The sequence below is a fragment of the Perca flavescens genome, chromosome 16, assembly GCF_004354835.1.
Source record: "Perca flavescens isolate YP-PL-M2 chromosome 16, PFLA_1.0, whole genome shotgun sequence".
Lineage (NCBI taxonomy): Eukaryota > Metazoa > Chordata > Actinopteri > Perciformes > Percidae > Perca > Perca flavescens.
The window spans coordinates 4,741,746-4,757,948 of record NC_041346.1 but is presented as its reverse complement, the minus strand read 5'-3'; the positions used below and the strand labels follow the sequence as shown (position 1 = coordinate 4,757,948).

Sequence of the window (16,203 nt, the reverse complement as noted above, 5' to 3'; positions counted from 1 at the left end):
CTTGGACACAATTACACCGATCTTCACCAAATTTAATACACATATTGCTCTAATCATTACGACCGTATTTCCCATTTACCTTCATTAGCAACCGTAAGGCGGCCAATATTGATTTATGCCTTTTTCTTGGGTTTTATATTCGTTCAAACTAGTGATTTCAATCTTCTTGAATCTTTGCAGGTAGTATCTGTTGACCCTCATGACGAAAAGTTATCCAAAGAATTCTAAGATCTATGGGAAACCTACTTTTGTCTAACTGCTCCTGGGGCGTGAGTCCGATCTGCACCAAAACTTACATATAGACTCGGAGGACCCTCACGACAATAAATTATCAAAAGAATTTTACTACGTCCGCCAGTAACCCCCGGGGAAAGGGGCGAGGGCCTGTTCATCGCTGCTTGCAGCTTTAATTCTTGGGGCACTGAAAGTGCGAGGCACCTATTGTTTTTCATAAGATTATTATTATTATTATTATTCCGACACGTCACATGCATTTTTGAGGGGCTTAACATGCTGAAAAACTCACCAAAATTTGCACACATGTCAGACCTATTTGAAGACTATAGCCTGAACCAGAACCTGAGCCGCCTTCTGCGTTAGAAGTAGACGTATCCTTCTGATGTTATGCAGCATGTATCTACACGATTGGGTAGTTGCAGCAATGTTTGCAGTAAAGCAGAGTTGGTCGTCAAGTGTCACACCCAGGTTTCTAGCAGTCTGGGTGGGGACTACCACAATGTAAGTAAAACACTTACTGTATAGTTGCCATCTATACAATAGGGGTGGTACGGTTCACAAAACCCACGGTTCGTTTTGTATCACGGTTTTAGGGTCACGGTTTTCGGTTCTGTACGTTTCTTCTTATTTTTTCTTTTAATCTTTAACACTCCAGAATATACTTCAGCATATGATATATAGCTAAAATTAGCATATTGAATGCATGTTGCACAATACATGCACACAGTGGCAGTTCTATATATTGTTTTATTTCATCATAGGTAACGTGAAATCCAAAATGTTCCGACACACCAGACTATAAACGACGCTGGCACATCCTCCAACTCCGGGCAGCCTCTCTCCCACTTGACATTTCTGCATGTGACGTAGAGCTGAGCGATTTGTTTCCCTAAAAAACTTGATTTTCATTCGATTTTCCCCCCCTTCCATTTAAAACAAAATAACTGCGAACTGTAAATATATTTAAAAAATATATATTTATTGTATTTAATTAAAGTGCATCAACATAAACTAAATTGCAAAGGCAAACCCTTTCTCGATTTATTATTAAATATGAATTGATTTGACCTACCAACTCGATTTTTAAATCACATTGATTTTTTTCCCAGCCTTAATTTGACGTGACGTGACCTGCAGCGGCAGCAGCACCCCACTCCACTTGAGGAGCGGTCGGCTCGGTGTCTCTCAAAATCTGATGAAAATCTTTTAAACTGACCTTTGTCGATCTGAAATGAAGACAGATTCAGCAACTGCATGGCCTATTTCTTGCTTAAAATGTTTTCAGAAACACGTTTCGGTGAACTATTTTAGTACAATATGAGATCGTATTCTGAACGAGCCGCCATGACAGTCTGTTTTGAAATTCGGGAGCAGCCAGACCCATGTGACGCGATCGTCCAATCAGCTGCCATGGGTTGCGTTCGTCAAACTCATCCTGCTGGTCATTTCCAGTAAGTGTTTTAACATAGGTGTCGAAAGTGGGCACTACGGCAGTAAGTGGTTAGTGCACATTAACAGTGTACTGACGAACCGTGCGGCACACACACGCTCCGAACCGAGACTAGCGAACCGAGCGGTTCGGCTGTTTTTTCATGAACCGTACCACCCCTACTATACAGTCTGTGTTGTATTATGATCCTCATAAGTAAACACAACATGGTTGATGTCTTTATTCGTGGTGCAAAAGCAACCTTGTTTCGAAAAAATGACTCACTTTATAGCCGTGTAATTTTCACGTTGTGTGTGAAAGTGCTCATAACAAAAACAATGGTTTGAAAAAATTCCCGTGTGTAAGTCAAAGCTTTGCAGTATAGTTAAAAAAGTGTTAGTATTTGTAAATTTACATGACCTTTATGATCTTTATTCCCTGCAGGAGTTATCTGAGGAAATCGAAGATTACACACAGCGATTCAACACAGAGGACCAATTGGAATGGAACCTGGTTCTACAGGAAGTGGCAGCTTTTGTAGAGGTAACTAACCCTCCAAATGTAACACAACACATTAGTACTTTCAATGTTTATTTTATTACCCAAAATGCATGTTGTTTGATTAGATTGCCCTGAAGTTCACGGAGTTCTTGATGTATCTTATATAAAGCTAGTAAAACCCCACATTTGTGTAATCTGTAACGGGGCAAGACAGACTAAGGGGTTGAAATTAGTTACTGACATTAAAACAATAATGCAACATTTTGTTTTTCTGGACTGACTGGTAATTAAAGAAGTGCCCTTTTGTGAGCTGTCTCCTGCCAGGTACATCGGATCAGCTGTGGCTCACTGTTGTTTTTCTACATTTGTAAAACAGGCAGATCCAGTGGTAGTTCTGAATGACAACACTTCTGTCGTAGTCACCAGCAATCGGCTGCAGGAGGGAAATGTGCCTCCACTGGAACAAGGCATGGTGGTTGGGCAGCTCGTCCTTGCAGATGCACTAATCATCGGCAACTGTAACAACCAGGTTTTAACCCACTAATTCTAATTCACAGTTCCTAACACTATATACACATCAACAATGTTGTTGACCAGTCTTATTGAAGAAAACCTGTGGCTTGTACTACGAATCAAGATCAACATGCCCTGGATTTATTTCAGTTATCTGGCTTCACCTAACCTAACAACCGCGATCCCGCATAAGCTGTGTCACGACGGTGGTTAAGAACTAGTTCAATCAACCCAGGGTTTCCCAATCCAGCGATGCGCGCGTTCACATAAAAGAAGCGGTGTTTGCACAGCATGACCAATCAAAACTGATAGATCAAACATCTATCAGAGCCGCATATTTTACATAAGAAAAGCAAACTATAATTCTACATAAATAGGAAGAACACGGACATGGTTTTACAGGCAAAATGCAATACAGTCATTGCTTCCTAAAACATGAAGGAAAGCTGGCAAAAAATAGCAGACACTGTAAATGCGTAAATCACAACGCTTATCAATATCACTCCCCCCATCAGTCAGGCACAAGATATGACCATTATTATACTTGTGCTTTCCAGTCGTTGCTTTAGCCTATTATTTCAGTTGCAACCCTCGAAGTGGTAAGCGATTCAGAGAGCCAATACAATTTTTTATAAAAACATAATTCAAACCAATGTGCGCATTGGCAACACACTGCTCAAGAAGCTGACAAATAGCCTATACATAATTCCCTCCACTGAAAATCTATATCTTTCATAAAAATACCCATCAGGGAATGTTTTAACTTTTCATGAACGCATCTCTCTCTCTCTCTCTCTCTCTCTCTCTCTCTCTCTCTCTCTCTCTCTCTCTCTCTCTCTCTCTCTCTCTCTCTCTCTCTCTCTCAATTTTTCAATTTTATGTTGCTTTATTGGCAATGACATTTAAGTGGGAGATTATCGGATGTGTTTTTGCCTCACCATACAGTTTGACAGACAGGCTTTGTAAGGGCGATAATGGGGCAAGATCAATACAACACCAGGGTGGGGCTCTCTCAGGAGGAAGTGACCAGTGGGCCAGATGCCTTAAGTTAAAACCATAGTAGTAATACAACATCTTTGGTAGATCGGTCTTTGTAATTTATTCAAATGTAGCCAGGGTTTTTTACCATTCCATATCAATTTCTTTGTTATCCTGTCAGACCATTTAACATATGACAGGGGAACCTCCAGAGGAAGATATTTGATAAGATAATTCAGCTTGGGAACACAAACCGTTTTTATAACGTTGACCTTCCCTAAAATTGAGAGTCGCCCATCTATTAACATCACAAGAAGTGTTATTAAATAATGGATCCAAATTAACTTTAACTAAGTTTTTTAACTGGGGAGGGAATAAGATACCTAGATATACAATACCTTGCTTTGTAGGGCTGTGCAATTAATTTAATTTTGATTTCGATTTTGGCTCCCAACGATCACCAAAATAGTATAATCGAGAAAAAACGATTATTTTGCCATGTTCTGTTTTGTCTCTTATTTTGTCTTGGGTTCTGAATAACACGCGCATGCGCATATCCGCCCCTCCCGAAGCCATAAACTCTCTCAGCCTATACAGTCAGGGAGGCAAGTTGTGTGCATATCCTCCGCTGGAATATAAAAAAAAAAAAAAAAGATGGCATAAGGAGATCAGCCACAGCAGCGTTTTGGTGAGCAAAAAAGGCAAAACCAACTTGGTTGTCTGGGAGCAGCTAACGTTAGCTAACCCTGCGGCTGCGGTCCCTTTGCCACTGCCTCCCCGCTGTAGTAAATTTTGTATTCTCCCAACACGCTGTATTCACTTACTTAAAAGTTTTTCCGCCTTAGTGGCGGTGCATATAGGCATACTGCTCAAAAACAACATGAAAAAACATAGTAACGTTCCCTCAGCATTTAGTTTAGTTGTTAAACTGTATGTAAAAGGAGCAGGGACGTTAAATCAGCTGTTCAACGTAACGTTACTCTAAGGTACCGCCTATGTGCTGGATTTTTCCTTAGTAAATAAGCGACATTATTTTTGTCACAATGTTTAGTAATGAAAGTAGTAGTGGTCATAGTGATTGAAAATGTGATGTGAGATGCACATTGTGTTATGTATCTGGAATTGTTCATTAGCTGTGTAAATTATGTGTGATATCTGTAAAGCTGAACCGACTCACAAAACAGAATTTATTCTGATCCAAAGACTCTTTCTGTGAGATAAAGGACACTAAGGCTACGTTCACACCGCAAGTCTTAATACCTGATTCTGATTTTTTGCTCAGATCCGATTTTTTGTTTGGCTGTTCACATTGCCTTTTAAAATGTGGCCTATATCAGATTCCAGTGTGAACTGTTTGCGGTTTTGAAATGACCCGCATGCGCAAAAGAACACTAACAATGACATCAGACGCAGCACGCTGTTGCACTAAAGTTAGGGAGGTTATGGAGGAAGTCAGCATTTTTTTGTATTAAAATGTTTGTGTAATGGCAGCCATAACATTAATGCGCAGGTGCTGAGGAGGAGAAGACTGAAGAGAAAGAGAGACAAATTTGCGGCGTTATGGCGGCAAATTCACTAATCAGGTCTGTGTGACCGGACTGCCAATTTGCACGTCAGGACCGCTATGGGCCTCCACCTCTCTGGCTTCGCCCTCGCACACGCTCCACCTCCCCGGCGGTGCGGCGACACGGGCCGGTGGTGCGCCCGACCCCAAGGGACCGGGATCCCACCTCAGCCGGCGCACGCCGGATTTCACTTTCATTGCACCACGGGGCGACCCCGACTTGCGAGCGCGTTAAACTCCTTGGTCCGTGTTTACAGACGGGTTGGGGGGGGGTTGCCGACATCACCTTTTTACGTGAGCCGATCCCCGCCCTGGCGATGCGACGCGTGGTTGGGGTACAATGAGGACAGTCCACCCCGGTTAACAGCTGCACTGGAAGCAGGGGGCCCCGCCCCTCCCCGCGGGCGCAGCAAGTTTTTTTTTTGTTGGTAAAAGTCGCATCAAATCCACCTTGGCTGTTCACACTGCGGTCGCATTGAAAAAAATCAGATCTGGGTCAGATTCAGGACCACATATGGAAGTGGCCTGAATCTGATCTGAAAAAATCTGATTTCGGCCACTTTGGCCTGCAGTCTGAACGTAGCCTAACAGATTATACCCTGGACACTATCCATTATATCCAAAGGTTAATGAGTAATCGTGTTAAATAATCGTGATTTCAATATTGACCAAAATAATCGTGATTATTATTTTTTTTCATATTATCGAGCAGCCCTATTGCTTTGGCCACTGAAATGCACCTGATTGGAAGGCTGTTACGGGGCACTGAGCTGTTAAAGGTAATGCTTCTGACTTAGACCAATTTACCCTAGAACCTGAAAATTTCGAGAAAGAGTCAATGATCCCGAGTAGACAGGGTATTGATCTGCTAGGTTCAGACACAAAAGGTGATATATCCTCTGCATAAAGCATAAGTTTGTCCACTACACCTCCTAATATAACACCTGAAAAGTTAGTCTCCCCCCTTATGGCTGCTACCAAAGGCTCTATGGCTAAACAAAACAACAAAGGAGAAAGAGGGGTGCCCTGTTTTGTTCCCCTTCCAAGAGCAAAATATTCAGAAATTAACCCGTTAGTTTGCACCACAGCCTCTGGGTGCTATACATCGACGTAATCTACTTAAAAATGCTGCCAAACCCAAAAAATTTTGAACATATAATATAACCATATCAAATGCCTTTTCGGCATCGGGGGAAATAGCAGCGATTGGGGATTGTCCATCCAGCTACAGACCATGCAATATTAATGAGACTCCTGATATTATCTGACGAGCTACGCCCGCGAATGAACGCCACCTGATCAGGATGAATTAGAGACCTTATTTAATTAATTTGCCAACATTTTTTAAAAAATCTAACTGCATTAAGGAAATTGGGCGGTATTCTTATGGATAATGGATATTATTTTTTATAATTATGGATAATATATATATATATATATATATATATATATATATATATATACATACATACATACATACATACATACATACATACATACATACATACATACATACATACCTCTAATACAATTGGAGCCAGATCAGTTGCAAAACTCTTTGCTTTTCTTTCAGTTTGGGAAGCCCTAGTGGCTCTATGAAGCAACACATTACTTCATCAGTAGAGGTAGATAATGACCTATAGAAATAAGTGTAAAATTCTTTAATCTTTATCTTGTTAATATCTACAGTTGATCCAAAAAACTATTTGCACTATATAAGCACTATTCCTCTTACGAAATGAAGCATGTTGTATAATGCGCCCTCTGATCATGGCCTTTAAGGCCTCCATGCCACCCCTGAAGATGACACTGAGGACCATTTGCTCAAATTAAAATCACCCTTTAGAACAATTTTGTGGTTCCCTGCAGCTTGTAATTTCTTTTCCAAATCTATAAAAAATGTCTGATCATCTACATTAGGTGCATATATGTTACCCAGAATTAGTTCTTGCCCTTGTATTCAAGCCACAACGATAATAACTTCCAGAATTATCCTTAATTTGTTTAATTAATTTAAGTTGCAGGTGCTTGCTAGTAGGTGTAATGATCCCTCTACTCCTGCTAGACCCTACACTATGAAACCCATATCCGAACCATCCTCCACACAATTTTTTTTAGATTCCACAATCAACATATTCTATGTGTGTATGTATATATATGTGTGTGTATGTGTGTACACACACACACACACACACACACACACACACAAGTACAGAGCTTAAGTTAGACAAGCATATATCAAACATAATGTGGAGATGACTAAACACTCAAATCCCAAATACTCACAACACAGTTCATTTGCACCTGAACCTGAACAATGCACAGTTTAGCTTCCTTAAAAGTTTGTCTTTTCGGTCCGTCATCAGTTCTTACTCAGTCTTGATCTCTCCCTCAGTCTCCAGCAACTCCCGAATCAGCTCACCCAAAAACTTTACTGTATTCCCTCCTTCCTTACCCTAAGGGAGGCCCACAAAACTGACATTATTTCTTCTGGATTGATTTTCAAAATCTTCAATTTTTTCCCCAAAGCATGTTGACCTCTCTCTTGCTAGCAGCAGGCTCGTCCTGTCTCTCTATCTCAGCCACCTTAAAACTCTCGACGCGGCTCTTAACCTCCTTCATTCTGGTGACCAGGCTGGAGAGCTTTGACTCCATTGACACAATAGCTCGGCGGAGATTTTCTCTAGTGCTGCGAATATTTTACCAATATCCGCCGGCGATATGTCATTGTTATTGTCACTATTGCTTTTCTGCCACGGTCACAGCAGCGGCGCCATTTTGACTCTTTTCAGCCACCATGATTTTGACATTTTTGGCATCCAGAATGTTTCTCGTCCCGGCTGAGCACAAATATCTCTGGTCAGTATCTTCAAAAGGATGGAGCTCGTCAAGCTCCATGTAGTTCGCCATTAGGTCACGTGACACTCTCCTAGTCTGGTCCTATTTCTAACAAGTAGTATAGACCGAATCACTGTGACATCGCACTAACAACAATCATTTTCAGCCGTAACTGTAATGTTTAAAGATAAATTGTTGTAAACACGGTGGTCCAACCTATTGACGTTTATGCTGTGCCTATTTGATGTACTGTGTTGCTTTCCTACCGTCTTTGATAAACCAACTCTACCTAACCGCAGCATCTCAATGTTGTTCGGAGTGCTAGTTTTGGGTAAACTCAAGCTGTCCTTTTCTTTGTGGCCCAGCAGGTAAATTAGGTCTCCAACCTGACATTAGTGAAAGTGTTGTTATTAATGAGATATGAAAGCATTAAATATGCATTTTAGATGAATAAAATGTATACACTTTTAAATAACAATTGAAATAACTCAACCCTGTTTGCTCAGCGCCGTTAAATTGTATGTATACCAATATCTATACTAAAATGTATTCTTGTCTCACTCTTCACCATCAAAAGAAATGTTCAGTTTAATGTGAATTATCACGCTAAGTAGGCTACAGAGTTTACATTGCTATGGATGCAGTGTTAGAGCTGTAATCGGGCCTTAAAAGGTTAAAACAAGGTTTAGTGACCTTGTTTGTGAGGCACACGCCATCTCCACATTTAAGAGTAAGCTAAAAACTTTTCTCTTTAATAAAGCTTATAGTTAGGGCTGGCTCAGGTTTTCCTTGGTATAGGTTTAGACTGCCAGGGGACATATGATACACTGAGTTCCTCTCTCCTCCCCTTTTTCTCCATCTGTTGTAACTTCTTCCCCAGAGTCCTTGTGTTTTCTCACCTCGCAGATTTCCAGATTGTTGTTTTGCAGCTGCTGCCGTGGTCCTGCTCGATGCCCTGCACTGCTACTACTATTATTATTAGTCATAGTTCTGTTATCTTTACTGTTCCTATAATTGCCACTGTTCATCATGCCATTCCATTATACCTACTGCTATAATTATGAGTCATATTTCTGTATCTCCCACCATCGGCCTGTTAAAAGGAAGTTTTTCCTCGACGCTGTTGCACCAAATCTATGTTCTTGTGGGAATTGTTGGGTCTCTGTAAATTATAGAGTGTGGTCTAGACCTACTCTATCTGTAAAGTGCTCTGAGATAACTTATGTTATGATTTGACACTATAAATAAAATTGAATTGAATAGTGAATCTGACTCATACTGACTTGAACACTTGCACAAGCAAACCACACAGAAAATAATCAGAGGGGTTTAGGATAAGAATTCTTGTTCTTGCAAGGGGCCCAATATTTCAAGTCAGCTTTTCATGTGCTTCTCTGCTCTATCTGCCACCAAATCTGCATGTTCACCCTGGTCCTAACAACAACACTAACATAAACACTATGGGGTAGGAAAGTGTTAACATACAATGTTTAGTCATTGGCCTTCTACCACAGCAGAATCTTCATTCATATCAACTTTGACTAGTAAACGAAATAATGAAGACTCCTGAAGAGTTACTAATTAAAACCACACACTGTGTGTGGTTTAAATTAGTAACTCTTTCAGAGTACTACAGAATACTTACTTAATACAAGTCTGTATGGATATTTGAAGACATTTCTGTCAGAGGTATAAACTCAATGCCAAGAATACTGATTCTCCAAAAATGTCTCAATGGTAATTTAATGTCAGTGTTGTGTTTTTTTCCCTTTTTTTAGGTGAAGTTCAGCGAATTAACCATTGATATGTTCCGCATGCTTCAAGCTTTGGAAAGGGAACCTGTAAACCTGGCGACACAGACCCCAAAACAAGGAAGTCTGGTGAGTGTGATGTCTGAATAAAGTTTGTGAGAATATTCCAACCAAGGCAACTATAAACATGTTATGTCTCATAAATGATACAGTCTCTCACAGGGCCAATTAGTAGCAAAAACCTGTATGGCACCATGTTTTTGGCCAGTATCAGCACCCCTGTAATTATGCTATCATTGAGTGAAATGCATCATTCTTTCAAGAGTTGCATCATTCCCTACTTGTGTCTGACTAATTTAGGGTGACAAACATGATGAACAAATGAACACATAATTGCCTCCTAGAAGACTGGTTAGCCTGTCATACATAACGTAAACTGCAACTGAAATATTAACAGTAATTATATAAAATATTTTTCCACAGGAGCCCAATGAGAAGCCAGCTAAAAGAGAAAACCCTCACAAGTATTTGTTGTACAAACCAACATTCAGCCAGCTTTTTACTTTCTTGTCGGCCTCGTTTAAGGTCAGTATTAACTTTAATTTCAGATTGTTCTAGTTTCTGTTTTAATCTAATAATTTCATGTCAGCATTTAAAGTACATGTTGCACTTACATTAAACATAATCATAGTACTTTGCTACATTATCTTTTACCCCCATTGCCCTTGTTTTCAGGAATTGCCTGCCAACAGCGTTCTGCTTGTCTACCTGTCAGCTACTGGAGTCTTCCCTACTGGGAATTCAGATTATGAAGGTAAAATGCTAAATATTAAACCCCACATTTCTTCCTAATATCATATGGAATTTTCTTGAAATATGGACATGCCACCAAACAGTTTAAATTGTTAGATTTAAAAAAGAAAAATCTAATATTGTTAAATGATGAAATTGCTGGGAAAATGTATTAGAACTGCCTTACTCAAACTGGGCCGTGGACTGGCACCGGGCTGCGTAGGAATGCCGACTGGGCTGGGGGACCTCCTAAATAAATAAAATAAATATTAAGAATTATTAATGAATACATAACTGGTCATGGGCTTCTGTGGGACCGCTGTATTAGAGTGTGCACGGACAGGGCAGCAGCAATGACAGGGAGGCACGCAGGTGTGTGGCTCAAATCAAACCAGTGTCTCCCTCTGTTTTGGCAACTCCTTTGGCGTCGCCAGGTCATTTTTCCGGGGCAATATATATTTTTGAACTGTTTCTGTTATGAGTACTTTCACCCAGAACATGACTATTACGCTGCTATAAAGCAACGTAATTTTTTTCTGAAACAAGGTTGATTTTTCTGATCTTTCGCACCATGAATAAAGACATCAACCTATCACATTGTGTTGTTTGTGAGGATCATAATACAACAACACGGAGGCTGTTGTCCAATTCATAGACTACAGAGACGGAAAACCTTATTGCTCCTTTCAACCTTGACAAAGGCAGTGTTTACCTTTCACAATAAAAGCCCTAGACATATAACCTACACTGCATACTGTTTACCAGAGGGAATTATGAGTATTTAGCTAAACGGAAACTCAATACATAGCTTACAGGATTAGGTGTTAGCTTTTCATGCATTGGCATCTTGAATGTGGTCGGACACCACAGGGGGATGAAACGGGCCTTCAGTCTCCGGAGCTTACCCCATCACTCCACTCAGCAGCCAGAGAAATGAGACAGGATACCTCCGTAGGTCTTGAGTAGCTGCAGCATGTAATTGTGCTCAAACTGCAGACTCTAGCTACTGTACATTCCCTTAATATCTTAATTGCTAAATATTTACTCTCCTTTGCTACTGCATTTCCTGTCATTTTCTCTCTCGCTTCAACCGTGCCCCAGGGTCCTCAAATTGTCCCTCCGACATGGTAGATGAGCTGGCGCAAATATTCAAAACTTTTATTAAACTGTTGCAGTGTCAAAATATTTGCAATCGATTATTTCGCCTTTCGTGTCGTTTATTTGTCACGTCCCTGGTGTGTAACCTTAACAGTAAACAGTGGAGTTATCATTCTACAATATTGCCTTCTGGAAGGCCTAAAACCACAATCACTATTGAATATGACATGCTCTGGGGTCTATAATGTCGACCCCAAAGGGTTTTCCCTTTCACACATCAGGTGCCAATTATAGTGCAAGCAGCTGAATAAAGCCGTAACAAACATTTAGCTAACACACATTTAGCTAATGCACACCTCTGTCTAAATGACAAAAAGACATTACTTAGGCAGATAATACCAATAATTTTAATGTATTCCATAAAAACACAAGGGGGATGCTTAATTATCTGACAGCAATGTTAAGTAAACAGTGGAGTTATCATTCTACAATATTGTGCAAAGTAGTAAAGTAGGTGCTAACTTTGTATATCCGGAGCTTATGAGAATTACTGCTTAAAGGTAAGGTATGTTGAGCAAAAGTTTACAAAACTTTTTATTTTAGTACACTAACAGACCTTAACAAAGCAATGGGCCTTGCCATTTGACATTGGAATTCAATCCGTTTTCTTGTGGACATGGTTACGTATTCCATGTCTGAATAGGGCCTCTGTCAGTCTTATATCATTTGTCACAGTAATCTATTAAATAACCCTAGTTCAAGTTATACTATTATTGTTATTATTATTATCATTGTTATTGTTGTTATTATTATTATTATTATTATTATTAAAGCTATTGGAATATTCACAATATTCTTCACTGCAGGTGTTGCAATAAGAATATTTTCTGCCCTTTTTAAGTGTCTGGTGTTCTATCTGGTCCACCTACTAATGCTTTAATGTCCAGTTTTTTAAAAGCAAAATGTAGTGTAGAGTTGCACTAAAATATATGCTCTATATGTCACAATCCATGTCTTTTTAAGTTGAAGCAATTCATCTTTAACTTTCCTGTAGGACCATATGATTTTGGAGGAGTTCTAACAAATACAAATCGAGATGTGGTGAATGGAGAGACGGTGCAGAAGAGGAATCAGGGCCAGAAAGAAATGCACTGGTGATTATTGATTTGTGTAATATATTTATTATAATTTTTCAAAATGTTCATTTAACATTTTAGGAAAAGCTAACATTTTTAAATGTGTCAAAATGTGTAACAGAATAATACTCTGACTGCTGTCAACTCTCTGTCTTAATAACAAGTTTGGAATCTCTAACCATTTACACAACTTTAGCAGTGCAGAATCTCACAGTAACCTTGCTGGGATAGAAATGTAGGTTCCTGACATTTACTTGTTTTTAATGTTGCAGCCTTCATCCAGGGGACTTATTCCCTTTCACCCGGAAGCCTCTTTTTGTCATTGTGGATTCTTCTAACAGCACAGCCTATAAGGTACGTAATTAGGTTAAAGGTGCTCCAAGCGATGTTGGGTGACGTTATTCTCGTTGACGTTCAAAGTATTTTTAAACAAAACGAGACTAGCTCGCCCCACCCTCCTCCTCCTCCTCATCCTGTCGCCTCCCCCTCCCTTCCGTGCTGCAGCACAGCTCGCGAATAGTGAGGAGAGGTTTGCCGTATGTGACAAAAAATGTTGTAGCCTAAAAAATGCGTCTCATCTCTTAGAGTACCTTTTAAATTAACTGGAAAACAAAAAAACACATCTATATTATAAGACTTAAAGGAGCGGGAGGGAAAAATGTGACACACAGGAAGTTAGTTATTGTGGTTTGGCTGCTGATTTGGCTGCTCACCAACATGGTCAGCAGTTGCAGCAGTGTCTGTGAGACACAGCTCACAGAGGCAATTAGTGTACTTTAAAACACTTAATCAAAATTATTTCCCAGTCAAATCTAAACACACTTCATTCGCATATTTTTTTGATTCAGTGTGATTCACATTTTCCAAATATTATCTTTGATGTCCATTGTGAATAAATGTCCATAAATTGAACTTGCCTGAGAATCATCAGGTTTTTAAGTTTTCTCTACATCCAGGAGTATGAACTGCTAATAGCTAATAGCTAATCATACTTTTCTTCTTCTTTCGGTTGCTCTTGTTAGATGATCCACTGTGGCGACCCCTGTTTCCATCTCTCCTCTGTCGCGCCAACCCCCTGCATCTTCTCCCTCACCACATCTATAAACCTCTTCTTTGGCCTTCCTCTTTTCTTATTGCCTGTCTGCTCTGATCTTCAGCATCTTTCTCCCGATATACCCAGCATCTCTCCTTTGCACGTTTCAACCATCTCAATCTTGCCTGTCTCACTTTGTCTCCAAACCCTCTAACCTGAGCTGTCCTTTTTATATACTCATTCTTAATCCTGTCCATCCTCGTCACTACCAATGAAAAATCTTAGCATCTTCAACTCTGCCTCCAGCTCCGCCTCCCGTCTTTTTGTCAGTGCTACCGCCTACAAACCATACAACGTAGCTGGTCTCACTACCATTCTGTAAACCTTCTCTTTTACTCTTGCTGGTACCCTTCTGTTGCAAATCACTCTTCTCCACCCACTCCCCTCTGCCTTCACTCTCTTCTTCACCTCTCTTCTCCTCTCCCCATTACTTTGAAGAGTTGACCCTAGGAATTTATAGTCCTCCACCTTTACCACCTCTACTCCTTGCACCTTCTGTCCTTCCTCTCATTCACGCACATGCATTCCTTTCTGCTTCTACTTCTTCCACTTTTCTCCAATACATACCTTTTTATGTTTTAAGTTTAGAAACAGCTTAAGCCCCTCCTCCCTTGCCTCACAGTGGTTTGGTCCACTACCTGCTTTCCCCCTTAGGTCACTTACTCACAGAAGTACAGTGGGACACTGTGGGAGAGAGCAAAGGTCGAATTTCTGCAGTAGTTGTGAAACTTCAGTAAGTAGCCTGGTAAGGCTATTTTAGATGAAGTGATTCTTTTCTCTAATACATCTGATGACTCATGACAACATGCAGCAAAGGCCCACAGGTTGGAATTGAACCTGGGCCGCTGCTGCAAGGACTGAGCTTTCATACATGGGGTGCACGCTCAACCAGGTGAGCAACTCAGGTGCCCTATACTTGCTGGAGTTTCACAACTACACATCCTATAAGTACAATTACAATACAATGTTGGCTGTATCATTTGTGTCCCCTTTAAAAATTGCTCTTGAGAAATGTTATGTTTATTAATCCCCCAACTGTTGGATGAAATTTACACCCATGGTTGCAGGGAAACAAACCATCTTCAAGTACAGAGATGCCTACATTATGGCCTTTAGTGAGACATGGCTCACGTCTACAGAAACAGACCCGAATCTGACAATTAGCGGATTTGGAGCGCCTGTAAGGCTGGACAGAGACACAAATGCTACGGGGAAGATCCCATGGGAGCAGAGTCTGTTTATATATAAATCAGCAGTGGTGCAATAATAATACCTTTTATTTATATAATGCCTTTCATGAAACCCAAGGACACTTTACAGAATTACAGTGGCTATACTAGGGAGGTTGTAGGCTGTGGTAAACAAGTGGTGTTTCAGGAGTTAAAAAAAAAAATAATGTCCCCATCAGGGAGTCCATATGTACATCTAACATCAACAACACAATTATTGTTTGTCTCTGCCCAGCTATTTTATCTCCCTAAGCATTGTTCAGAATAGCTCTTTGAGGTGTTAAATACATATTTAAGATGTCTCTGGACCAGCGAAGGGTTCTAAAGTTATGGAAGGTGGCTAAAAGCAGAAAGCCCTAAGGAGTTAAATTACTTCAGACCAGTGGCATTGATTTCACTGGTCATGAAGTCATTTCATGGTTAACTGGTTGTAGGAGCCACATGTTTCTCCTGCATTATTATTTATGGTCTTATTTATATTCTTTACACTACTCAACTTTCTGTATAAGCAACTACATAGAAGGTCCTGGTACCCATGCCAGACTTTTCATGCAATTTAATACTATCCAGTCACATGATTTAGCAAGGAAATTGCTTTCTTTAATCTGGATGTAAATTGTGTTGGCTGGATTGTAGATTTTTTAACATGTACTTTAGGTACAGTGAAGGTGAATGGCTCTCTTGCAGAACAACACTCCTCTACCACTTGTTCTCCTCAGGGTTGTCCTGTCCCAATAGCTGTACATACTTTACACCAATGACTTTAGAAGTCAGCATGAGGGGAGGCACATCCAGAAATTCGTTGATGGTACTGTCAGTTCATATATTAGACTGATCCATAAAGATCAATCTGAGCATGGACTGGTGGTAGATGAATTTGTCAAATGGTCATGATATGGTCATTGATTTTAGATAATCATCCCTCCAACCATCTCAGATCTTCAGCAAAGGAACTGGCATTGAGTTTGTAGAACAGTCATTGATAAAAACTTGAAGTTTGATGCCAGTTCTGATGCAGTCTGTAAGAAGGGACAGCAACATTTG

General features: G+C 40.2%; 1 protein-coding gene across 1 annotated transcript in view; it reads left to right on the top strand.

Annotated features, from left to right (window-relative positions):
* scai (suppressor of cancer cell invasion) overlaps positions 1–16,203 on the top strand; it is a 71,986-nt gene that overhangs the window by 42,325 nt on the left and 13,458 nt on the right. Inside the window, exons 7-13 of the mRNA XM_028602440.1 lie at positions 2,111–2,209; positions 2,544–2,696; positions 9,839–9,940; positions 10,295–10,396; positions 10,547–10,625; positions 12,756–12,855; positions 13,110–13,191. Of these exons, the coding sequence (XP_028458241.1) occupies positions 2,111–2,209; positions 2,544–2,696; positions 9,839–9,940; positions 10,295–10,396; positions 10,547–10,625; positions 12,756–12,855; positions 13,110–13,191 (717 nt within the window). The remainder of the gene's footprint in view (positions 1–2,110; positions 2,210–2,543; positions 2,697–9,838; positions 9,941–10,294; positions 10,397–10,546; positions 10,626–12,755; positions 12,856–13,109; positions 13,192–16,203) is intronic.